Source organism: Harmonia axyridis, chromosome 6 (genome assembly GCF_914767665.1).
Source record: "Harmonia axyridis chromosome 6, icHarAxyr1.1, whole genome shotgun sequence".
Lineage (NCBI taxonomy): Eukaryota > Metazoa > Arthropoda > Insecta > Coleoptera > Coccinellidae > Harmonia > Harmonia axyridis.
This window is the reverse complement of record NC_059506.1, coordinates 31,727,986-31,755,405: the sequence shown is the minus strand read 5'-3', so window position 1 is coordinate 31,755,405 and position 27,420 is coordinate 31,727,986. Positions and strand designations below refer to the sequence as shown.

Below are 27,420 nucleotides of genomic sequence, written 5' to 3'. Positions count from 1 at the left end.
TACTCAACGAAGATTCACCCCTAGTCCCCTGAAAACTTTTGCACTTATTTGGTAATATTCTGTAGATGGATTATTGAAATGCCTGCAATATCTTGAAGATGAAATATATAGAAGCAATGAAAAATACTACGTAGTTACCATAGTTAGGATAATGAGTTTTACAAAGATGAAAATTAAGTTTTTTCAAATTTCGACTCTTCGATGAATTACATTGAATGGAAGAGCACTTACAAATGAAAAGTTCCGATCACTTTACCAAAATTGGTCACTTTTCATTGAAAAAAAATTGAGCAGGATTACCTGCTACTTTGCCTAAGTGCGAAGTGAACAGCAAGAAATTAAAGGTATGAACTTACTCTTTATAATTATTCGGCTCTGAAGAAAAAATGTGGCTTATCAAATAAAACAAATTAAGGACTCTGAAGAAAAAAATAATTCTCATAATCATTAAATGTTTAATAGTTTAAAATAAATAGGAAGCATTCTGGGTTAACAAACATAAAAAATACTAATATACTTTGAAACATTAACTACATTTAAACATGAACTGCTACTTTTTCAACATATCTAAAACTGTACTTTCACTGTTTTCTGAATATTATATTCAAACTACACATTCTTTTAATAAGAATTATTTTACTTTCATGAGATAGAATAAGTTTTTTCACAAATTGAAACACCAAAAGTACACAATTTCCACTTGATGAACTGCCATTCCGAAAAAGCTATATTTATAGTGATGACTTGAACAAGCTTCGATGAAATAATTAATATTTCAAGTCTTAAATAGATAAATTTGCACATGCTGTATTGAATTTGTGTTTTATGATATAAATCTTTTCAAAGATTTACAAGGTCGAGAACTAGGCAGATTCAACAAGAAATCGAGTGTTTACACCAACAGTAATATAATTTTCAACCGTATTGGCACTAATTTTATATCAATAGGTGACTACTATTTTTATTCAACATATAACATTTTTTGGGAAAAACCAAAACACAAATTTTGTGATTTCTTAAATATTGTGGGTATACCTTATCACCTTCTTTCGAAATTAGAGATAAATTTGATTTTTGATAATTTTAATTTTCGTAATATACTATACTATAAAAAAATTGGAACAATTTACCAGAGATACATAGTATCAACTTTGCGATTATTTATAAAGCAAAAATTAGTTAGTACATCAAACTACAATAAGAAGCTATTGTGTTACATCTTCAATATGAAGTTAATATCGAACTAATATTCTCATGTATATAAATCAAAATTACTTAAACTAAGACTTACTTGGTTCGACCAACTATAACTGTAAAAATAATACAAATGTAATAACAGCAGAACAATGATATATAAGTTAGCTGATTGCATTGCTGATTATATAAAATTTCATTAATGAAGAAATTCCAAAGAAGGATGAATTGGAATTCCTGTCAACAATTTTAGCACCTTCGCGAAAAAATTGCACACTTGAAATTCAATTGAATATTGTCACAAACTCATCAACATTCCATTTCAATAGAAACGGATAGCTGGAAGCATCAGATCAATTAATTCTAACAATCCAATAAAATGGCTAATATCAAACGAAAAAAATTATAAAAATGAGTCCACTCAATCACGCAGTCAGTAACAATATTCATCAAACATGAATAAATGTGTAAAAAAATTCAACACACGGGGACATTCAATAGTGATGATTACAACATATGTATAGTTTCGAATTCCTATCACAGCGACACCGAATATCCCGATTTACAGCTCAAATGCATTTGAGTAACACAAATGTACAGAACTAACAATCATCTAATGTAATAGGTACTTCCTAAAACGATGAATACTATCAACAACTCGCTTTCAAACAAATTGCCGTAAAGGAATTATTTCAACTACATTTCTCTATGTTTTATGAAATATCGATAAAATAGCTGCGCAAATCTTTTGAGGATTCGTCTCTTCGGGGTACAATTGCATTGCTTGCGTTACTTGCTCCTCTGGAAATATAGCTGCCAGGTGATAATGCATCTTGCGTCTCGTCTCTTCTAACAGAGAGTGGGACGATACCGAAGGTTGCCCCGCCCACTGGGCGGGCCAAATGTTCAGTTGAGGATCTGAACAACTCGACAACCTGTGCATAGGTCTGTGGGGTACGGTTTGGGTCTGGGGCCAGTTTCTGTAGGAATCTGGCGCCGATGCGATCCTAGTGACGTGTTGATGCATGTCCCAACTCGTTGGACTCAAGAAAGGGTTAGGAAGAGTGCCTTGCAAGGGGTTGCTGTTGGAGGGTTGAACTGGCATGTATCTACGATTTATGAGACGAGGATCGGAGTTGGGGTTCAAGGTCAACTGTCTTTGCAGCTTCCTGTGTAGGTTTTCTTGGGACTGCATGTTTTGATATGATGCTCCTACGTTATCTACGCTCTGGCTTTTGGAGACTATCGGATGTTGGATTTCTTTCGGAGGGGGTACATTCGACCTTGTTCTGCCCAGAGGCGTCTTTCTTACATCCCCTTCTCTAGCCTGCAACAAGAAACAAAGTTACTTCTAGTACATAATATCGTTGAGGTTAGGTTAGTATTAAATTTGGTGTTCTATATTATTCACTATAATTATTTGAGAAGTTAATTACCTGCAAATGACGTTGTGCATGTTCGGAAAGCCTCTCAGTCACAGTTTTATGCGGTAAAGGTCCCCTTTCGGGATGATGGTACTTGCACTTGTTGCCATATGTACATTTCTTTCCGTAAGGACAAGGTGGAGGTGGATCACCTTTACGAGGCTGTGTACGTAGGAAATTATCGAGAGTGGGACCGGATCTGCCCAACGGATCATCTGGAGGCATAAATCTATCGTTGACAAAAGAGTACATCAATATTCTCTCTTCCACAACTTTCCTAAACTCGGTACTTTCTTGACACAGGTCCCTATAGTTATCATTACTGACCACCACTCCATCGTTCGCTGCTGCTAATCGTAGGATATATCTGTCGTCATAACAAACCATTCTCTTTCCGCCAACCAACCTCGAAGGAGTGAAAACCAGCAATCTCTCCTTCTCCAACTCCGCTAAGATCTCCTGCTCGCTGATTGGATTATCAGGCCTGGGTCCTTCCTTCCGCCATTTAGGCACAAAGACGGTGATATCTTTGTGTCCTCTGGCCTTGAACCAATCCACACATATCTTTATGCCTCTACAGGAAAACACCTCCTTGTTCCCATGGCTCATGGCGACATTACTGCCATCTATCACTATGGGACGAAGCGTTTGAGCATTCAACGTTACATCCACCTGTTCTGATATATCCAGTTGGCTCTCGGAGGGACTGCTGTCGCATGATCCACCCTTCTGGGCACCCAGCTTGATCAGCTCCGCCAGTAGTTCATTTTGGGCAGGAGCTGACCCAAGTTTCTGAAGAGCAGCCTGTACTTGTTTCTCCGTATAGCCTAGTTTGAGAGCGAACTCTACCCTGAAAAGAAGAAGAAATTATTTTAAATGGATTGAATCTGGAATATTTTATAATTAATTGATGAGATCGTTTTGTTAATTTATACACATTCAAATCAAGTTTATTTTAAAATTGAAGGGAAGTGATTTATTATAAGCTATAAAGTGAGCTAACCTAACATAACCTAAACGATGAACTTCAGCAAAATGTCCTCTCTTCATTTATATTAAATTAGAAGGAGTCTGCAAAACCTTTCAAATTGAAATGGGGTATTTTGAATACTGACGAAAATGTTTTAAATTTGAAAGTGATGTATCTTTGTGAGCCCCTAGGCCAAATTTTGGAATTCCTAATGCAATTAAACCATCTTCTACCTGGGGAGTCCCTGTTAGTTTTCATTCGGGGAATCCCTGTTTGTTTTGGTTCGGGGAATCCCCAGTCTGAAGTTGTATCTATATATTATTAACGTGATTTCTCTTAAAACCGCAAAATTTTCTGATAGTTTGTTGTGTCAGACGATCGAATATATAATTGATGCTTCATGGAAAAACCGAATAGAAAAATTAATGAAATTTCATATGAATATTAATCGAGTCTCCAGTAGCTAGTTTCTTTCATCCAGAATGAATAAAATATTTATAATCAGAGAAAATATGTATAAGTATATAAAAACGATATTCAACATTATGGATGAATCACCCAAATGCAAAAAGAGAGGCTATCCTTAGTTCTCAAATTAATCAAATATGTATATTGATTTAGGTCTTTAATTTAACGATAATACTAAGGAATAAATATGAAATAATTACCTTGCTATGTAGCCAGGATCTGAATCTGGCGAAGTCTGAATATAGTCAGCATATTCAGCTGCCAGGGTGTCGCTTGTGGTCCTTGAGACATCCTGGTGCTTAGCTGGAGCGTCTGCTTCATAGTCCGAGTCATAACTTGAATCTTCCCCTGCTACTGCTCCAGTGTAACCTTCCCTGCAGATGTCGTCAACGTATTTCTGAAAAAAAAAAAATGGAAAATTAATTTTTTGGTATGCAAGTAATACAGAGATAAAGTTACTCCGGAATTAATGATCTTATTTCTGAAAAAAAACCAGGAGGTTTTAAACCTTTAGATTAACATGAATATCATACCAAGTACTACCATATATTTCCCTTAGGGAATAATAGTCATTATTCCCTGCTTCCTACAGACATTAAAGTTCTCAGGTAAATGGAATAATTGCATTTTTACTGATATTAATATTATTGACGAATAAAATATTGAAAAATTAGTAAAGTATGGTATTATTACACGCGATAATAGCTATTATTACCTCGGTAATTTACTCGGGAATAATGACTTCCATTATCGACTCGTGATGAAATCTATTATTAGGTATGTTGTGGCCATTGTGAAGAGTTGGTCAAAATTTCAACCTATCTATTGTACTCTTTGTATCTTTGAAATATTTGTTCTTATGTTTAATCCTTGAGGGAAATAACAACGAACGCAATCCAACCTACTACGTCATAATTACTGCCCATGATTAGCAACATCTATAAATGCCTGGCAAGTTACAGTGTGCAAGATTTATTGAACCCTGCCAGTTCATGGCGATATACGATGAAGGTATTATCACAGCATTAGAGATGAACAGTTATAACCGATCCATATGAACTCGAGCAAGAAGAGTTACCTCTACATACCTCTATAGGTATGTGATAAACTATATAGTCCAGAAACTTATTTTACAGTTATCCTAGTCTATGAACTCATCCCACACGTTTCTCGACCAGATATTGTTGTTACACAGAACATGACAAAACCGAGAATAATATATATGAACAGTCTTACTGTATTACTTTCAATTAGCATTTCAATTATTCCGTCATTTATTCTGCGCGATGTTGTCATATGTAATTACACTACAATTATCTTTTTTTTCTTCTTTCGAACAAGTTAGTTACTGCAACTGCTGGTTCATAAATATGGGGTGCGAATTGATTGTTTGACTTCGAATGGTAATTTTTCAATGAGCATAGAGATTGATATCTAATTCAGAGGTTATTAATGATGTACGAGGCACGGAGAAGTTGATAAGTAAATCTTAAGGAACCGCACCTCACAGATATCAGTTTAATTGTTTATTCTTGCTGTTAAATACTTCGTGCAAAATTTCATGTTAATCTCATCATCAGAACCATAAAAAAATTAATTATACAAGAAATCTCAATACGCTCTATTAGTGTGACGTCACACACCGCCATTTTAGGTTCTCCTGTCAGTGTTCGGAATCCAAACAAAGAAATTGTCATTCAAATTAGTACGGTGTCGTTGAAGGAATTGGCTTATTTTCATAAATAAGAGTATTTGAGGAACGATGTCAGTATTAATTGATAGACAGAAGGAACGAGGTTGATACCAGTAAGTTTGAATCCTGTATCATTCCCCAGATTTTGTAAAAAGCCGTGTTTATTAGTAGAACTTCAAGTTCGCACCTACTGGCATTAATCTCGTGCCTTCTGTCTATCAATTAATAGTAAAATCGTTCCTTAAATAATCTCATTTATCAAAATAAGCCAATTTCTTCAACAACAACGTACTAATTTAAATGACAATTTGTTTGTTTGGATTCCGAACACTGACAGAAGAACACAAAATGGCGGTGTGCGACGTCATCACTAATAGAGCGTATCGGATCTGTTGTCGTCGAAATATTCAGTTTTATCGATATTGTTCCCGAATTTTCTCTAGTTCATGGGAGAACCTAGTTTGATGAGGCGTACACAGTCAAATTTTATGGTGCGCCCTCTCACCGGGGATTGCTGTATTTCATCCTGGGACCACTGATGAATTCATCATTATGGCAACTCTGCCGTCCCTGCCATATACACCTCGAAACCGGACATTGTAATTAAGCCGTATATTCGTATATTGGTTGGGTTCATGTTCCTAGAGGTGCCGTTCTGCCGAGAATTATTTAGCGTTTAGCGCCCTCTTCTGAGCAAGAGAAGAGTCGACTCATTAGGATTGATTAAACGGGGATAAAACTCTTGTACCAACGGAGTCCTTTTTACGGGCTCTGAAATGAGAATATGCAGGTATTTTCCTCTTAATTCCTTAAAAAAATTCTAATCAAGGATAATCTACGATCAATAAACACCTTCAAATACCAATTACCTACACAACTACTTGAACTCTCTACCAAGTTTATTACTACAATTACTATTCGTTTAATTAGGAGAAGCAGTTCGAACAGGTGTAATCGTCGAAGGATAATCGATCGTTTTCATTTTTATCGTTATAAATGATTCGCAACCGTGAATGTGAATCGACTTGCAATTGAACAATGATAGCTTCGAGTCGAAAACATCGGTTTCCATATAGGCGATACGTCACCGCATTCCTCGGGACTATAATTAAATTGGAAGAAGAAAATATTTACCAGCTTCAATTACACATTCTGATTTATTGGTCGACGGCACAGGCTCAATCGCGGATATTCCCATTCACTAGCAGCGAGTTGTAGTAAAAAAAAGTAAAAGAGAAGGTATTTGGTTGTCTCGTCGATAATAGATGCGCATTAAATTCAATCTTAATCCAAGGGGCTATTTGACAGTGTGAATGTGGCATAATAAATTATACAATTGATTGAATGAATGTAAATTCCAAGCCCTCCAATGTCGAATTTTGGGGTTTCTAGCTAAATAAGAATACTAGTGGCCCTAGAATTGATCCTTGATGAACACCGAGAATTGAAAGAACTCGTTGGCAAAGCCATTTGTTTAATGTTTTCAATGATAAACCGTCATAGTTTGAGATGATGATGTATTCCTGATCTTTTCATTGTTCCTATTTCACGTCAACAGTAGAAATTTTATCTGTATAAGAAGCCTCCCTACTATCATTTTCATCATTCATGCAGGACGCTTAATTTATTCGGTAAATATTTTGATTATTCTTAGATCAGACAATTTATTGAATGAGTAGCAATGCCAAGTCTTCCATTGTCGAATTTTGGGGTTTCTAGCTAAATAAGAATACTAGTGGCCCCAGAACCGATCCTTGATGAACACCAAAAATTGAAAGAACTCATTGGCAAAGCTATTTGTTTGATGTTTTCAATGATAAACCGCCATAGTTTAAGATTATGTTGTATTCCTGATCTTTTCATTGTTCTTATTTCACGTCAACAGGAGAAATTTAATCTGTATAAGAAGCCTCCCTACGATCATTTTCCTCATTCATGCAGGACGCTTAATTTATTCGGAAATATTTTGATTAGTCTTAGATCAGACAATTTTTTGAATGAATAGGAATGCTAACTCTTTCATTGTCGAATTTACGGGTTTCTAACTTAAAAAGGAGACTAGTGGCCCCAGAACCGAACCTTGATGAACACCGAAAATTGAGTTAACTTTAAATCGACTGAACTCATCGGTCAAAGTTGTATGGAAAAAAAAACGTTTAATTTCTGTCAAAACATCAAACAAACATTCCTGGCACAGTCTCGTGAGGTTGACCCCAAAACTTTTTTCAACTTCACGATGGACTTCCTGAACATAAGCGATTCCTGTATATTTCGATCTGTCCGTTCCGCCTAACCTTGTTCATAAATAAATCCGCGCTGATTCAGAAATACAAGAGCACAGATTTGAAAGTAGGTCCGGTTAATAGATTATCATAAAATTACAGAACCTATGCTCGGCGGGGTATCGCAGAAAATAGTGACGCAGGAACACTGAATCATTGATTTTGCATTGTTCGATTACGATAAGTCGTTTTTGACAGGTAGCACGAAAAGTTGTCGCGAGACTGTATGGTTTTTAAAATGCGCGATCTATGAATAAATTTGATAAGTTAGTAGAAAGCGGGTTTCACAGAACTTCTTGTGGCAAGGATTGCATGGATCAAATCTTATTTGTGTTCAACTTTAGAACCATAGAATTTAAACAACAATCAATGAGTTGGTCGTTGTGAAGCTTTGTGAATACCGTCATAGAATTTTGACGTTTTCAATTTCAGGGAATCTCGCGATTGTTTTGTAGGGCTGCAATTAAGATGTTTAAAATGAGCCAACTGATTGGATTTTGTTTAAGATAACCCTGGGCTAATATGTCTAAAAACATGGTGAATGCACTCGTCAATTTTTGAATGGAATGACATTCGACCAAATTGAACATATTAGTTTTATTTCGTGGCGGCGCCGCAATGTCATACCTTTCATTTCGATCTTTTTTCCTTTGATTTTGGCAGGATACATCAATTAAAACCTGATCCCAGCCAATCAGAAGCTTATCTAATATTCTCAGAATTGGCAAAACAAAAGCTAATCACTCCATACACCAGGTTTTTAGACATCTTACCCTGGACACTTAAGCACTACATTCTCGGTAGTTCTCTTTTTTTCCGTGATGGCGCTATAGAATAAAATGACCATAGAATAGAAAACAATGCTGAAATCTAGTTGTAACTAATTCAAAATGATATTCTGATGTGTAAGCTTCCAAAGGAACCTGGCTTTCAATGCAATATCAAAAATGAATAATGATGGCATAAAAACTAAATTTGTTCCCATAACATTCTGGTTTCTGGTTGTTTACGAATTGATTTACGTATATGACACAGAAGATCTGAACAGCATTCATTTAACATTTGACCAGTGAAGGGCAACTCCAAGGTTACTCATGTAAACATTTTCGACATTGATCTATTGAAAAACGTGATTTTGGAAAAATACATCCTTGAAAACCTTTCAGAGGATCATAGACATGGCTAATTCATCCCCTAAATTATAAATTGATTCAAAGTTCTAGCTGTGTCAGTTCCATATGTCAAGACTTTCAACAGGATCAACTAGAATTTCACTGTTCTCTTTAGGAATCCCACAAGGACCAATTCTTGCGCCAATAATACTTTGTGAAGAAATAGATATCCTATGTGTAGCGGCATTCCTGTTTTTAGATTATGTGTTTTTTTTTTCTAGATAACACAACGCATTACACACTTCAATTTTCACTTGATCTGTCACTCATCAAAATAGTCCTTGAGCTCGAACCTCAGTTTAATAAGATAATGGATGTATAATTGGTGCAAATTTCGACCAAACTTAATTCAAAGAGAAAACTACGAAAAGTGAGGTGAAATAAATACTTCCATATTGAACGAAAAGAGTTTAGAATAATATTCAAATAGAGAGAAATAACTACACTGTTACCCACGGAAAATTTACATACGTTTCGACAACCATATTGTTACTGAGAAACTTTTTGTTTCTGTTGATGACATATTTGTTGTACAAACGTTGTTGAAGGTTTGTACAAAATTGTAGAAACTTCAACTCCATTGGGAACTCGAAAAATATCATTCAAATCATTTTCACCAGACATAGAGTTGGTATCCAAGAGAAACTATATAACTTAGCCCTTTTTTCAATAACAAACTTTCGAATATCACCGAACCGGGGAATCCCCCAAAGGACTATTCTTGCGCCAACAATAATCCTGACCCCATAATCGTATCCTTTGAAACGTGAGATTCTCGAGTACATCCGTGACTGTTCACTTTCAAGATGAGTGCGGCAGATAAACTCGCATCCTGTACCAACCAGCGATCTCGCACAACAAGTATCCGAGCCGCGATGAACATTTTCGCCGAGACAAAAAAACACTTCAAAAAAAAAAAAAAAGAAACAAAAACAAAAAGCACAAGAAATACCTCGATATCGGACGTATAGATCACTTCGCCGCAAGGTGGACTAACAACCAGGACACTAACCATGCTAACTCCGGCGACACTCGACCAAAACAACACAAACCAAATCTCAAAAAAAACACCGGACAATTTTTTTTTCGACGATCACAGAAAGCAAACGCTAATTACCTCTCCAGCGACAATCATGTCATCATCGATGTAAACCGGAACCTGATGCCTTCTTCATTTCGTTCGTTCGATGCACGACTACAGAGATCCCTACCGAAACATATCCTGGTTCACGTAAACACGCACAAGATAACCCCGCCAAATTCGAGCCGCACGGAGCGTAGAGAGCGCGTTGGCCGGCAGAAGAGAGCCCAAAAACTGACGGTCTCCGGCCGTCGTCGTCGATGATCCCCCGTTCGGTTTGGTCCCTCGAGCCGGATGCACTCGAGGATACGACGCGCGTTCTGTGACCGTGGCCCAATGCACCGAATCGCGGAGGCTAAGGCGGCCACACGCGCTCGGACCGGGCCGTACGGCAGGTCCGGCGGGCAGGTCGCGCCGTGGGGCCCGCGCCGAGCGGCTGAACCGGATCCGCGAATTCGGGACGGTGAAAGAGGGGTGAAAGTAAAGCGATACGACGCGGTGCCTGCGTTCGTTCCGGGCGGCCGGAGTCGGAGACGGCGAGGATTTTCGGAAAGGTGCATGTCGCGTAGCCTAGATCGGGGCCGGATGTTGTTAGGCGTTTAAGGGTCGGGCAAGCCGGATGCGGAGACATGCAAATCGGGCGCGATTTTTACGACGAATGAAATCGGTGCGGGTGTGGTGGAGATAATGAGATTTTTTTTTTGTTCTTTGCTAAAGCTTGGTATCGATCTTCTTTGGAGGTTGAAGGTAAAATTGAAAAAAAAAAAATCACGTCAAAAACACGCCGTTTACTCTACCTCAAGGTGGTATGGAAATAAGTTTTTTTTTTATCCAAAACACATATTGAAGTATACTTTGCAGCGCACCTACGCCGAAACTATCGATTTTACGAAAAAAAAAAGGATAGATACATAAATTGTAGGAAATTTTCTCTAGTTTAATATTGTATATCACTGTTTTTATCATGAAATAAACCAGAAAGGAGATATTATCAAAAAAAGAATTTGGATGCCATTTTTCTAAGATGGCGTTGCAAGCGGCAAAGAAACGAGTTGGCAATTTTTGCAACATTAATAATGTCTTAACTATAGGCAATTGAAGCACTATATCGAAAGAATAGTGAAAAGTCTTTGAGCGCCAACATATACCTATAAACAGTTCTGATGTGGTCTCCAAGTGTGCAATTTGACGATGAATTAACGAGAGCTTCAATACTCCTGACTTAACATAAGTCCTTTCATCATTTTTTATTGTAATATTGAAAAAAAAAAAACATCTTTTCACCATGATTTTGTTCCTAAACTGAGCTCAATACTCTCCGCAACATACAATAATAAAGAAGTTATATCTTCAGTCGATCTCAGATACTTCATATGTACTTTCAACGAGATAATCTAATGTCATGGAATTTTAATTGACTACCCACTACAAACTATAAACTCTGTGAACAAACTCGATAACCTTTCAAATGTGAAGAGGTTTTATCTGGTGTTTTATTCCAATTCCAACTAAGTAGAAATATTCTTCTCATTATTACTATTATTATTCATCAACGTGTTTTTACCGTTTTCTGAAGGGGTTTTCTAATTTTTCGAAAAAATATGTTTTGTTAACCTCTATTTACCTACCGGAATTTTATCTAGATAAAAATCGCCTTCTTCTAGAAAACAGCTTTCGCTGCTTCGACCTCTTGAGGAATCGAAGCAGACCTTGAACGAACACCATCATGATTAACTGGGATGATGCAAGAATTAGATTTTGTAAAAACGTCGGTAAGATGTAGCCACACAAGACCACAAGGTAACACACAACTTTGACCGATGAGTTCAGTCGATTTCAAGTTAGCTCAATTTTCGGTGTCCATCAAGGTTCGGTTCTCGGATCACTATTTTTCTTATAAAGCTAAAAACCCCAATAATTTTAAATTTGAAGGCTTAGCATTCCCATTGTTTAAATATATTGTACAATTTGTGATGATGAATACATTGAATTGAGGTCAAATCAAAATATTCACCAAATGAATCAAGCGTCCTGCTTGAATAATGAAAATTATCAAGGCTTGTTATACAAATTAAAATTCTCCTGTTGACGAGAAATTAAAACAATGAAAAGGTCAGGAATACATCATCACCTAAAACTATGACAGTTTATCATTGAAAACATTAAAGGAATAGCTTTGTCAATGAGTTATTGCGATTTTCGGTGTTCATCAAGGATCGGTTCTAGGGGCACTAGTATTCTTTTTTTAGTTAGAAACCCCTAAATTCGGCAATGAAAGGCTTAGCATTCCCATTCATTGTATCAATTGCTTGATTTGAGTCAAATCAAAATATTCACCAAATAAATTAATACTTACGACGATTTACACGAAATTATAGTTTTTTGTAATTTTTTTGGTAGGTTTTTTTTTTTCACAAATATTTCAAAAATACCTCAACTACCTATTACCTGCCAAAGTAACCACAACCCAAACTCTATAGTTGCTGGTCGTCTTCACCTGTGTAGGGAACATGCACAGGAAAACTTTCAACTTTTATAAAATTACGAAGGTCTGGCATTCGTGGGCTCTAGTGCTATATTAGTAGCAAACGCTAATAATATCGGTACTTCTCAGCTCTATAAACCGATTTTTTCGCAAAAAATCAACAAATACAAAACGATGACACTGTGGCTATATCAATCGTTTGAGAAAAACATAGATAGAGGGAGAATACGCAATTTTTACATGTCCCAACATGGTTATATTACGTTGTCGGATTGTGATATGTTTTTAAAACCACAATTTTACTATATCATAATGAATGTAATTATATTGAATGAAATATATTTATTTGAGTGATTTCCGATTAAATATGCCAATTTGAATATTTGGAATCCGATATTTTCCTGATAGTCGAATTTATAATGAGCAGAATATTCATTATTTTCTGTATCTACCTGATGAAATCCAAGGCTTGGCAACTTTTGCTCTCCTAGTGTCATCGGTTGTTTCATGTCGTTTGGCGCGCTTGAAGTTTGTTTTCTGGATTTCTGATATATTCAGGTATTTATTCCAATATAAATTGATTTAATATGAAACGTTGATTCACTATGGGACATAAGAAGTGCGTTCTTTATGGAGAAACTCGCGAATTGAGTGAAATATCGTATCACTGGTATGTTTACATTTCCGCGCGCTTCATGTCAAATTCGATAATTCATGTTGAGGACAAAATTTGCTTACTGAAAATGACATATGCTCTCTCTAGCTATATTTATTATCCTGAGAAGAAAAACATTTATGTATATGAAAAAAGTAACACTCAAGTACATCTCTGTCCGAGGACGTCCAACGTAAAAGAGCGACAAAGAAGGAGCCTCGTTTCATTTTGCCGAGCCTGGCTGCTGCATATAATTCCATCAAATCGACCCTATCAACCGAGACCGTTTCCGTGAAACTCTATGCGCCAGACCACTGTATCGCTAATTGGACGTCCAATTTTTTCACATTATCCGTCCTCTCAAAGTCCAAACACGTCCTCATTAGCGCTGTGCCGAGTTCCGGCATGGAACGCCACAGAAGATTACCACGAAGTCGACGTGATTCGTTTTCAACAGTTCGAAGGCAAATCCTTCTACGGTCATACCGATTCCTTCTGGTGGGAGTCTTCGCGAGGTTCACGTTTTGATATCGTCAGACGGCAGTTCGCTGCGAATATTACCGTTATAAGGAAGAGTAATTCGGTTTTGAATTTTTTTCTATGGTTTGAAATGACGTGAGTCGTTGATGGACTGGATGAAAATGATGAAACTTTGAATTACAACTATTTGTTCTTGTGAATTTTGGGGTTTCTAGCTCAATAAAGTGGAAAATAAGAATAATAGTGGCCCTAGAAACGACCCTTGATGAACTCCGAAAATCGGAAAAACTCATCGGGCAAAGTAATGCTTTTGATGTTTTCAATAGTAAGCTGATGATTCATTCCTGGCCTTTTCATTGTTTTAATTTAACATCGAAAGGAAAACTTAAATCTGTTTAAGATGCCTAGACGAAGAAAACGTCGGCGGAATTATAATTCACTTTGAATTGATTGGGTGAATATTTTGACTCCACAATTGATTGAATGAAAGAGACTGTTAAACCTGCCAATTTCGAATTATGGGGTTCCTAGCTAAATAAGAAAACTAGCTACCCCAGAACCGATCCTTGATGATCTCCGAAAATCTGAAGAACTCATTGGCAAAGCTGTTCGTTTATAGTTCTCAATGATAAACCGTCATAGTTTAAAATGATGTATTCTTGATCTTTTCATTCTCATTTCACGTCAACAGAGAATCTCAATCTGTATAAGAGGCCTCTCTACGCTAATTTTCATCATTCATACAGGACGCTTAAGTATTTGCTTCGATAAGAGAAAGAAGATGAAGTGAATGAGCAACTTCCAACACCATACAAAGTTTGGTCATCGCAGGAGCGCCAGAAGGTACCAAAGTTTGACTGATACCCGAAAAACCACGTGGTGGTAATCCCTCTTAATTTCGCTGAAGTCTAAAGCTCAATTTTTTATATTTTCTTTGGGATAACTTAGGAAAACTCCTCATCCATTGCTATCCCCCCTGCCAGACACTCCTAAACTTTAATAATGGTCAAATTGAACGAATTGCGCTTCCATCTTCTTGACCATCCAGCTCATCCTCCAGATCATTGATTAAAGGCTTTTTACAACTTTCAAAAAAAAAATGGTCCAGGGACAGAATTTGACTCTAATGAAGAAGTGGTTGCCGAAGTTGTAGCTTATTTCGAAAGCAAAGACGAATCTTCCTATAGAAAAGTTAGAGGAGCGGTTGGAGTACGTATAACACTCTAGAAAGCGATAATATTGACCAATAAACTTGTTCTTACTGATTGGGCCCGGAAAATATTGAGTAAAGTGTTTTCAATCAATAACCAAACAGGCTTTATAGAAGCTTCAGGTTGGCCGTTTTCCGGAAAAATTACAAATGTCTAAACGTATTGATCGATCGGGGCGTCCAACAAGGGTCGATTCTTGTACCCAATAAATTAATGAAATAAACGAATGAAACAGAAGTTTATTAGTAAATCTAAAAATTTATCTAACTACGTATACCACTTGAATAAAATTGTCCAACTTTAGGCTTAACCTCTGTTGTTGAACAAGATTCGATTCCTTCCTATCTTATCACCGAAATATCGCACATCCCAATATCGACATAATACCTAAATAAAAACCAATAAAGCTCCTTCCAAGCCTTTCAACCGGACACGCATCTACGGCCGAAGAATCCTCACACTCGACGAAGGTCTGAGACGTGAAATTTCGCAATCGAGGCAGATGGATCTCGCAACCCGCTGCAGCCTCCGCGGCTCCGGCGTCCATTCATGAGCATCTCCATCCGTCTGACGACCACGGTTCAAAGACCCACCGTTCGCCAAGAACAAGGTGGCCGTCGTCTACGTAGTGGTCGACCCGGATCTAGGCTGACGGCGGTCCTCACCTCTTTCTCTTCGCCACGGCTCGGCTCTTTCACCGACGACTCGAGGCTGGGAAAAGGTTTCCAATTCGTCAGGTGGAAATCACCGGATGATTTAGTTGACGGAGTCATCGGATTCTCGGTTTCGAATTTTTCCTTACATATATGTAGTTTCCGAGGATGGACTAGGCGTGATGGATTGCGCGGGTGCAAGTGCCTGGCCTTGGGGAACCTCGTATGCTCGAATTCTAGGAAATAAACCGTTCCAAAAGAAATTTTAGCCCACCAGAGGAGTTTTTATTACACGTATTGAACCAAAATATACGAAAATTATCCTCCTATCCACACTTGATTTCGGAAAGTAAATAAATTTTTTTATGAAATTTGTCGAGTTTCCCATAAAGTGAATAAGCTTCAACATAAAAAAAAATTTTCTGGTCTGTGAATGCCGTAAGAAGATGAAAATGGCGTGATACTGTCAAAACTCTGTCAAATTTCAGAGATATCTGACGGAAATTCTGGGAAATATCGATATCTTGCAAAAAAATTATTTTCCAATTTGGTAATATTTTACAGTTAACCTTAACCAAATATTTAACAGTTAACCAAAAACTTCCGTGGTCACAAATACCAAATATTGAAGACTGACATTGAAAATGTTGGAACTAGTAATATTAGGCCAATTGAAAAGTCCCCGGTCTACAGTTGACGCAAAATCTTGGCTCGATGAAGAGTTTCCGGGGTCTGCACTAGAAAAATCAACCATCATTGATTGGTATGCTAAGTTTAAAACTGGTGAAATGAGCACCGAAGACGGTGAACGCAGTGGACGCCCAAAAGAGGCTGTCACCGACGAAAAAATCAAAAAAATTCTCAAAATAATTTTGGATGACTGTAAAGTGAAGTTGATCGAGATAGCAGACATTGTGAAGATGTCATCTGAACGTGTACATCATATCATTCACGCATATTTTTACATGAGAAAGCTGTGTGCAAAATGGGTGTCGCGTGAGCTCACAATTGACCAAAAGCAACAATGTGTTAATGATTCTGAGCAGTGTTTGAAGCTGTTTCAGTGCAATAAACCTGAATTGTGAAAAAAGTTCACAAAAAAATTTTGAATGACCGTAAAGTGAAGTTAATCCAGATAGCAGGCATTGTGAAGATATCATCTGAACGTGTACATCATATCATTCACGAATATTTGTACATGAGAATGCTGTTTTCAAAATTGGTGCCGCGCGAGCTCACAATCGATGAAAAGCAACAACGTGTTTATGATTCTGAGCAGTGTTTGAAGCTGTTTAAGTTCAATAAACCTGAATTTTGGCGTCGATATGTGACAATGGATGAAACATGGCTCCATCATTTCACTCCGGAGTCCAATCGACAATCAGCTGAGTGGACTGCACACGATGAACCGAAACCAAAGCGAGGAAAAAACAACAGTCAGCTGGCAAGGTTATGGAATCAGTATTTAGACCATTATATAGCGTTATTGAATAGTTTAAAGGATGGAATCGTTAAAAAACGACCCCATTTGAAGAAAAAAAAGGTGCTGTTTCATCAAGACAAGCGTATGCGCATCCACCGTATTCGACAGATCTGGCCTCCAGCGACTGTTTCCTGTTCTCAGACCTCAAAAGAATGCTCGCAGGAAAAAATTTAGCGCCAATGAAGGAGTTATCGCCGAAACTAAGGCCTATTTTGAAGCGAAAGACAAATCGTACTACAAAAATGATATGGAAAAGTTGGAATATCGCTATAATCGCTATATCGCCCTCGAAGGCAACTATGTTGAATAATAAGATAGAATTTTGCCAAAAAAAATGTGTTTTACTATGGTAGACCGGGGACTTTTCAATTGGCCTGTTACGTGCTTCAAATCACATAAGTTTAGAGACCATAGAACCTTATTAATTAATAATATCAATTATTAATCTTATTCTTCTATTTGACCTCCGATCACACATCACCCATAACCTCATTCCTCGCGTTTTTCCAGTATGTAGACACGACTTTCGACATACAGGACGTCCCTTAAATGGATCACTTTTATCTCGATTGTCTTGTACTTTGTTGAATCATACGGCCAGATGGCCTGATGTCGCGGTAAAGAACAAAGACGATTCGCGACGGAACCTTGAATCCCAACATGTTATTTCGTTTGCGGAGGTGGGTTTGAGGTACCCATGTCAATCAGGGAATTCCTCCTTCGGTGTTTTCATCGCAAATTCCGAAAACCCATCGAATATGCGTCTGTGGTTAAGATGTCATTTGTCATATGACAACTCGAAAACAGAAATTCGAATGTGGGAATTCGAAATTTCAATGTCGATACAGAAGAATCGAAGTTGCAGATTGAAGAAATAACTGGTTATTCAAATAAAGGGAGATGCAAGTCGCGAGATGAAGATCACGGCACAGATTTCCGCAATAAATCTCCTGAACCAAGGTTTCCCGCTGAATCAAAAGAGATACCTAATTCAACAAAGATAGTTACTACTAGGTATCTAGTATTTAACAAATCCTGCAAAACAATCCACCCAAATTGTTTTTATTAACGCCCATTGCGCCAAAATGTTGCATTTTCCAAGAACGCTTCAACTATCATGACGTCACACTCCGAGAAGCAAATGTCCTTGAGGCTGACGTGTTAGCTATAATATGTGATATAACATATAACCCCAAAAACTATTACTACGAGTACATCATTTTGTGCCTCAATGTGGAAGTATAGCAATTAAACCTCCAGGGAAACCTTTTTTCTTTTAAAAAAGGAATAATAATGAGGAAAAGTAGTCCCAGCTTGCAGGAGATGATATAAATGTTTTCAATTTTCGAATTTATTTACGTTTTCGATATCTGCTCATTTTTCATTATCGAATCAAATAATACATCAAATGGGAATGTATGCTTTTCTTTTTCGAAATTTTTGAGATTAGATTCAATATTGTTTTTCGTATAACCCAACTTAAATCTTTCAGAACTACTTTGTGTTTTTGGTTACGATATGAGGAATTAATAAACGATAATTTTGACATTTTGTGTTTATCTTATGATCTTATACGTCCGCTGATTCGTCTTGAATATCAGGTCTCTAATAGATTCAATTTGACGTTTTTTGTTTTAATCAACAGGTTAGATTTTTGACATTATTGTGTATTATACTAACAAAAACAAGGATGATCTGCCAATATTTTTCTTACTCTTGTAAACAATGATAATTCCACTTGACATTGATAATAATTTTATGCAGGACGATGTCAAATCGTTCATTTATCTCATACACCCATAATCTTAAGTTTAGTTCAATCACGTGCTCCAGAAGATAACAGCGACCTCAACCGGAATCAAATCTCACCTCTTCCAGTCTTCACGGAACTTTTCCAATCAACAGAGCCACGTGAAAATCAATCGATGTAATATATCGTATCGTTTTACAGGCACAATTCGAACGGTCCTATTAATCTTGTTTTGGTCCAGCGATTCCAACAACAATAAACATAATAAACGATGGGAAGTGTCCATTCAAGATTGCGTCACACACATACATACATATCATTATGTATTCAATTCGGAATAATTCGGTGTGTCCTCAAACGTAAATGGCGTCTGTTCAATTCGAGTTTTACGACATTCGCCTTCGTTGCCTTCATCGTCTCGATGTTTTAAAGCTAATTGCAGGGTTGGCCCGGGCAATAACAAAACAGTTTGAAGCATGGACAAGCGGAAATATCGAGTTATAAGAGGTTGGCTACACTGTCATGCGAAGTACCTTCTTGGTAACAACGAAGGTTAGTCGACTGCAACAAAAATATTGGCAGATTGAAAACTTTTTGACTTATGGTCGACATAATCGTCCATCTGAGCGTACAATTCATAACAGTAAAAAAATTCGAAGATACTGGATCTGTTACTGATGTCTTAAGGCTCTTACATCATCGATGTGCACGCTCCACCGAAAATATTGCTGCTGTAAGTTAAAGTATTGAAGGAGATTCAAATTTATTCATTACTCGGCGCGCACAACATTTGGGCCTCTCTCACGGCATGCTATGCCGTATTTGGCATCCCTATCTTTTGAGGGTCAGTTGAGACAAAAGCTGAAGAAATAAATGCCGATTGGTTGCTTGAACAACAATGTTTGGATGAAGATTTTTCACATCGAATTTTCTTCAGCGACTGAGTACATTTTCCAATAGTTGGCTATGTAAACAAGCAAAATGGAACAGTAAAAATCCTCTTGTAACTGCTGAGAGAACATTACATCACCTAAGTCACTGTATGGTGTACAATTTGATCTGGTGGAGTGATAGGCAGGTACTTCTTTGAGAATGAAGAAGGTTTCACTCAAACCGTCAATTCTTATTGCTATAGCCAAATGATTATAGGTTTTTTGTCCTGAAATTGATGATATGGAATTGGAAGAGATGTGGTTCCAGCAAGGTGAAAAAGTTTCTAAAACAGCTTTTTGAACAACTATTGTGTAAAGTAACTGTAAGTGTAACTCTAGTCGTGGCCACGCCCTCGAAATGAACAATCAATAGAAAAAAAATTGAAACAACAAATGAGCAATCATCGCAAATCATATGCATAAAAACTCTATCGATTGCTACTTTTTACAAATTAACATATTATGCCAACTGTGGTCGGAAAACTACTAGAAATTGCCACTTCTATGTTACTTTCAGCCATTTTTTTTTCCGTCTGTGGTTGTCGAAGTTAACCCCACATTACAACTCGAGGGCCTAATTAGGTTTTACCTGTTTCCAACTCTTTCCCAGAACCTGACATGAACGATAGGGTAATTAATAAAAAAAAAATTATATGAAAAAAACATATCTATAACCGGACGGTTAATATCAGGATTTGAAATGATTTATCTAACAGCTGGAATATCCGTACTTCGAATTTCGAAATAGACATGTTTGTCGTTTGAATGAACCGGATGTTTGAACGACAGTGAAAGTGATATAGACTGTATTTTCTTTCTTCTAACAAGGCAAGAATGACAATTACGAAAATATCTATTTCATTAAGTATTTGATTCAATTTCACAAAGAATAACCGTCAAGAAAGTACAAGCATAGAAAATAAATATTTTATTCAATTCACCAATGCTAAGATGTCTAAAATACTGATGTGTTCACTGATTAGATTTTGTTAAGGATAATTCTGGCGACTCGGCTAGGCATTGGTCCCTTTTCTATACAAAAAAAGTTAAGAATAGTTCGATTTAACCTTAAAACGACATTGTCAGAAAGACGACATGAGCGCCACCATAAGAAAATTGCGGGAATCAACAAAAAAGGTACTAATACCATTAAAATAAGAGAAGGATTTGTCCCTTCAAAAGACGCTACTTTGGTGTTAAGGTTTTTCAAGAGTAAGTGGGCACACCAGTGATTTAGACGTCTCAGCCAATACTGACCTACGTCAGTTGTCAAATTAAGACGTAATGAATCTTAAATATTGAGCGTTAGACGATGACATGATTATGTTGTGTCAAAACTGAGTGTTAACAATGTAAGATCACATCAACAAAATCGTCTAGCGAATTTACAATCATGAAAACAATACGAAATAGGTACATGAACCTTGCAAGGCGAAAACGAGCTAATATGTACATCTCAAAAATACATACTTGAATTTAATTATGCGAAAACCAGTTTGGTGTGTTTACTTTATATCAATTTTCTTAAATGAGGAGATTACATAATAAATAATAATCTTGTTTGGATAATTTGATGTCTCTGGGTTTGAAGTTTCATTTATCTACTTTTGTTATTCATCACTGTTTACCTTGGTTAGTAATTTAATACTTTCCTAGATTGTGAATGACATGAAATTATATAAAACATTTAATCTGTTCCTTTGAAATGAATTTTGTGACAATTTCAGAGAAAATATAGCGTTCCACCGAAAACTTTAAACATACCCTGTAAGGCATTTTGATCAGAGAATCACCTCTGTATTTTTTCTTTAAATTGGTTCATTCGTTGGTATTCATATCAATATTTTCGAAATAGAATTTCTGGCACTAAAGAGTCTTTTATATAATTTTACAACGGAAATTATACATTTTAAAATGTTTATAATGACAACAGTGTGTATTATTTTTTGACAGTGTGTTACTTTCTATGATCAATTGGCATAATCTACTGAACACAAATGACATAAGAAATGTCAAAATATAATACAGAGTTGCCATTACGACCATTCTAAACCCTTTAGTTTTCAATAATAACGGTATTTCAGACGCTAATTAGACACATGTGGACCAATCTTGATGTCCTGAAACCGTCTAATCGCAACAACTTAACTACCCGACTGTTAGAAAGTCAGTCTCATCAATGAAACAAAACACTCATTTCCATTTGAACTGGTTCCGAGAGAAAATGAACGAGAAATCGATGTCGCATCTAATTCGAAGTAGGTATACAGGGTTTTTCAATAACACGCGTTTTATACCGAGCGACATCGAAATAAGAACACTCAGTATCGGTTTTTACTGATATCCATTGTGTCAAGAAAGTTGATTGTCGAAATTTTTGTCCTTGTCGAGTTGGTTCAGTTTTTTCTCTATACTTACGCGAAATTTGGGCATCATTTGTCATTCAATCAGTGCTTTCTTAACTTTATTTATTATTTAGAAATGTCCATCAAGTGAGTGCCGTCCAAAAACGCTTTGATGGAATTCAAGCGAACGCCAAAAAAAATTCAGACCTCACGTCAGCATTTTTCACATTTTCTTTATTTGACATATAAATATTGTACAAAATTATAAGAAACTAGCTGCTCACTGCGGATTCGCAAATTCTGTCAGGCAACCCAAAATACACCCTTCGAAGTGTCAAATTATAATCTGACATTCGCTCGGTCGGAGGAAAAAGCAGCCTTTTTTTACTTTTCGGTATGATTTTTTCGAAAATATTTTGTTGTAAAAACCTTCTCATGACTGTAATGAACGCAATAAAAAAAAAAATTATCCAATTTGGTGCAGACGTTTGAACGTGATGCCCTTACATACAACGGCGTACAACTTTGCTTCCGCCGTTTTTTTTCCGAAATTCGAGCCTTTGTTATAAAACACTGGTAATACATTTATGATTCAAAGTACCGTTCATCGCTGGCCACTATTTTCTCCCATCTTTCGGGCAGTGTACGAATCCCGCGTTGAAAAAACTGGTCATCTTTTGAAGCGATCCACGAATCGATCCAATTTTTTACTTCTTCATAAGATCAGAAGTGCTGGTCAGCCAGGCCGTGTGCCATTGATCAAAACAAGTGATAGTCCGAGGGAGCATCGTCTGAAGAATACGGCGGGTGGGAAAGGACTTCTCATTTCAACGTTTCCAAGTATGTCTCGACTACTTCCGCAACATGGGGTCGAGCATTGTTATTCTGTAAAATCACTTTATCATGACTATTGTTGTATTGCGGCCGTTTGTCTTCCAATGCTCGGCTCAAACGGATTAATTGCGTTCGATAACGATATCCTGTGATTGTTTCAGTCGGTTTAAACAACTCATAATACACTACGCCGAGCTGTTCTCACCAAATACTGAGCATGACCTTGGAACCATGAATATTCGGTTTGGCCGACGACATGGAAGCATGGCCGAGATTTTCTGCACTTGGGATTATCGTAAAGCACCCTTTTTTCGTCTTCAGTCATAATGCTAGGCAGAAATCCCTTCCGTCTTTGCCTTGCAAGCAGCTGTTCCCAAGCAAACAAACGCCGTTCGACATATCTCGGCTTCAACTCATACGGCACCGAATTTCCTTGTTTCTGAATCATTTCCATGACTTTCAGGCGTTTTGAAATGGCTTGTTGCGTCACTCCAAATGATCCTGCCAAATCTTGTTGAGTTTGACACGAGTCTTGATCAAGTAATGCCTCCAATTCTGAATCTTCGCAAACCTCTCTTCCACTGCCATGCTCGTTATCGAAGTCAATTCACCGTTCTTGAAGCGTTGAAACCACTCTCAGCACGTTCTTTTACTAATAGCAGCCTCACCAAAGGTATTATAGAGCATTCGATGAGCCCCAGCCGCAGATTTCTTCATATTAAAGCAGAAAATTGAAACCTCCCGCAAATGACAAGAATTTGGTTCTTGAGCTGACATGTTTAATCCAGAATAACTTTCTGATGCAGACACAAATCGATTAATATTTCGATGGCGTTATGTTTATAAATGCCTAAGCTCATTGTATGACATCCACGATCTATTTATTTCGACTACCACTTATCGCTACAGCCATCTATTGCAAAACGGCGGAAGCAAAGTTGTACACCTAATATATGGATAGTGAAACGTTGTGCGAAATTCGCAGTATTGTTCGATTTGCCCGTCGCCCTACAAATTTCGGCGTACATTTTCGATGCCGGTCCAATTCCGGCTTCTCAGTACCACGGAACAGGATCTAAAACCAGATAGAATGACTCCGAGGCAGAAAGAGGTAAACAAATGGAGTTATGGTAATCGAGGACTTTGTATAACGGTTACTCTTCGGGCAGTCGCGGCAGAAGATCCACCTGTTTCGATAGAATCGAAATATTATACCGTGACATTTCGTTGAGTAAAAATAGAAGAAAAAAAACACGGCGATGAAATATGTCCTCGCATCGAGCGAAGAGCTGGTTCTCGACCAACAACTCCTTTCTTGGTCTCCGTCGCAACATGCATTCAAAATAAAATGAAAAAAGCAATACTGGGAATTCAGCGCGGCAGCGGTTCTTATTTTCTCTTTTTTCTAATTTCAAAAATTATCGGGGAGAAAAAAAGGAGAAAAGCATTAACGTTAAGCTTGAATTTTCTATTTTTATAATTATGATGACTTTATCAACACAATATCTCACACGAAGCTTTAAACAGTTATTCTTGATACACACATAAAATCTCAACCCGATCCGCTCATTTATCACAGAAATATAGGGTTATTTCTTTACCAACACTAGAATTTTCTATGGTTCAACCACGCCCAAAATCTTAACTCAACAGGTTTTCTGATCACGGTAAATTTTTCTCAATATTCTTCTTGAATATTCTATGGTTCTGGTTAAGGTTTCAACATGAAATTTATGGAGGGTATAGATAAGGAGAATAATCTCTTATGGAGAAACTGTTGAGAGAGTGTCCAGCAGAAAAGGATAAATAAGGGTTCAAAAATTCTCCACAATGGCGCTAGTATAGTCAAAAAGTAACCAACCCAAGAAGGCGAACACACTTTCATCCTTGTTTACTTCTTGCTTTTTCTCTATCTGTACTTTTTGACGTTTCCTATGTTATTCACCCTCTAGCTACACTAGCGCCACCAATTTAGGTCAGTTCAACGGACAGTTTTGATACGAGAAGATTATTCTCCTTATCTCTACCCTCCATACTTCCAATGTACCAACTCGACTAACTACACCAAATTAGTTCAAAATGAGAATAGTAGGACGCAAAATATAAAAATTTCAAGTGATCACATATCCAAAAAAGCTGAAATTTTGTTTATTATGATTTTAGAAACTGAATTTTGTATGGGACAATCTACTAAATACCCATACTAAATTTCATCAAAATTCTTCATCCCGAAAGTGTTCACAATGCCTTCACTACCTCCGGCAGTTTCAGAAGCAATTGTTTCAATACTGATGAAATGAAGATTTTTGAGAACTAATTCCTCCAACAGCAAAGTCAATCGGATCAATCAAAATTTTCCATCCTACGTTAACTGAAATTTTATTTATCTTTATTGGAGAATATTTTCTTCGATAAGGTTTATCGGAGTCTCAGAGACAGTTTATCTAATTTACGTATGTCGTGACGTAAGCACGGTAAGATATGAACTGAAGAGGATATAATACTGGATATGATATAAATATTTATAATATTTATCAATAAACATCTAAAAATAACCAGGGTCCAATACTTCATATATCAATGAATATATTAAGGTTGGAAGAATATCTTATCTCTTACTTTTTAACATATCTAGAGAAGGATTCAAAACATGCATACATTATTTGTTTAAAAACGGGATGAACTGTTTTCATTAGAATTTCATGTTATTTATAGGAAAAAAATTAAAATTATCGCTTGTAAAGTACAATTCCATTGCACACATCATTTGATTTCTTATAGATATGGGAATATATTTTAGAGATATGTTATGCCCTTCTGATAAAACATAAATTACACAATCAGGACAATTATGTATCGTTGATGAATCTAATATACATTTTCATGAAATGTCATATGATAATTACTATTGCAAAACCATTAACTAATATACAACCTTTTGAAAGTTTCATATTTTCAATGCAAATGGAGTTGAATATACATATTTGAAAATTCTGAAATTATGGCATTGAAGTATGAATTTTTAATCAGCATCAGAAAAAACCATATGTAATTTTTACCACAGTTAGAATTCTTACATAATTACCATTATAGTAGGGTTATAATGGGATATCCAAATTGATGACCAATTTTCTTTACAGCCTTCAGTTACTCAAAAATTTTACAAATGAATGTATTGGGAGGTTGAAGATAAATAGTTTGGTCACTTAAATTTCAGACATTGCATCTTTAATCCTTTTTTTATAACTAACAATCTATCTAACTCATGAAATCATTAGATTTCCTAGATTTTATCAAGTTCAATAGCAATACTTCTCACAGATTTCTCCAATATTTCTGAATATCGAAAGCTCATTATAATAATACGAGCACTAATCTACCAACCACAATGGTAATCAACTCGACTACCATGAATAAATATTTAATTAATAAGAAAAATTGATATCATTGAAATTAATTCATGTTTAATTATTCTGAAATATATATTGCTTATAATCAACAAAAAAAAATCAATATCAATGAAAATTCTTCGTTATAGAAATTTTGGTACATTCTTCTCTAATTATAAAATTGACTGTCTTTTGCTCCTTATTTTTATGAAACATGTTTAAATAAGATTTCACAACTTTCCAAGATATTTAGAAGTGTAAATATAAAAATTCTGTATTGTGGAACAGGTATTAGGAAATGTGGAATTATTAGTGTTGAAGCTATAGATAGAAGTTCATCCAACAAGAATAGAGACCTACTCCTCCAGCTTAGCTTATCATTTTAACACTAGATTTGTAGACACAAGATATAATGAGGCTCTCTCTAACATCCTCCTTCTACCAACTATCTACTCATTTAAACATTTATTAAAAAGTAAAAGTTTTATTCACTTGAAAATTGGGTCAAATCCGCTATGGAGTTCCAAATTCAGTAGTGCTTAACTAAAGGAGTTATTTAAAATGAATGGCCTCACCTGAAGTCTTCTTATGAAGTCCGAACTGACTGTTCGATCTGTATTTGCCACCATTGAATAAACATCGTACAAAGTAACATTTTGATCTTCACAGTGATGGTCCGAAGCACTATTTTCACTCAATTTTGCTGAAAACAACACTGCTATTCGGTCCAAATTAGATTTCAATATTGGAACACAGGATGTTTTTAGTACCACAGTGCCTACGTGCTGCGTTGTTGACATTTTTTCTTTTGTCCATGCTTACATTTTGTTATTCACACAATGTGAAAGCAAGCTCGAATATTTTTCTGTAATTAATTCAATGGGATACATTCATTCACTCAGATTTTGACATCTTACTT

The 27,420-nt window shown here is 36.5% G+C and overlaps 1 protein-coding gene across 3 annotated transcripts; it reads right to left on the bottom strand.

Annotated features, from left to right (window-relative positions):
- Positions 1–435: 435 nt before the first annotated feature.
- Positions 436–27,420, bottom strand: LOC123682020 (probable ribonuclease ZC3H12C). 3 transcript variants are annotated; one of them, XM_045620394.1, is made up of 4 exons: positions 27,077–27,420; positions 4,257–4,453; positions 2,631–3,468; positions 436–2,521 (listed from the first exon to the last, which is right to left on the bottom strand). In XM_045620394.1, the coding sequence occupies exons 1-4, from the start codon at positions 27,299–27,301 to the stop codon at positions 1,901–1,903; spliced, it is 1,881 nt and encodes a 626-aa protein (XP_045476350.1). In that variant the 5' UTR covers positions 27,302–27,420; the 3' UTR covers positions 436–1,900. The 3 variants fall into 3 exon arrangements, with proteins under 3 accessions (XP_045476350.1, XP_045476352.1, XP_045476351.1); XM_045620396.1 differs by lacking the exon at positions 27,077–27,420 and adding an exon at positions 10,321–10,626; XM_045620395.1 differs by lacking the exon at positions 27,077–27,420 and adding an exon at positions 10,156–10,314.

Coding starts and splice junctions, on each gene's coding strand:
- LOC123682020 (XM_045620394.1), bottom strand. CDS start 27,301: ATGTCAACAACGCAGCACGTAGGCACTGTGGTACTAAAAACATCCTGT. Junction 4,454..27,076: donor ACTTCATAAGAAGACTTCAG/GTGAGGCCATTC, acceptor TTTTTTTTTCAG/AAATACGTTGACGACATCTG. Junction 3,469..4,256: donor GATCCTGGCTACATAGCAAG/GTAATTATTTCA, acceptor TCTTCTTTTCAG/GGTAGAGTTCGCTCTCAAAC.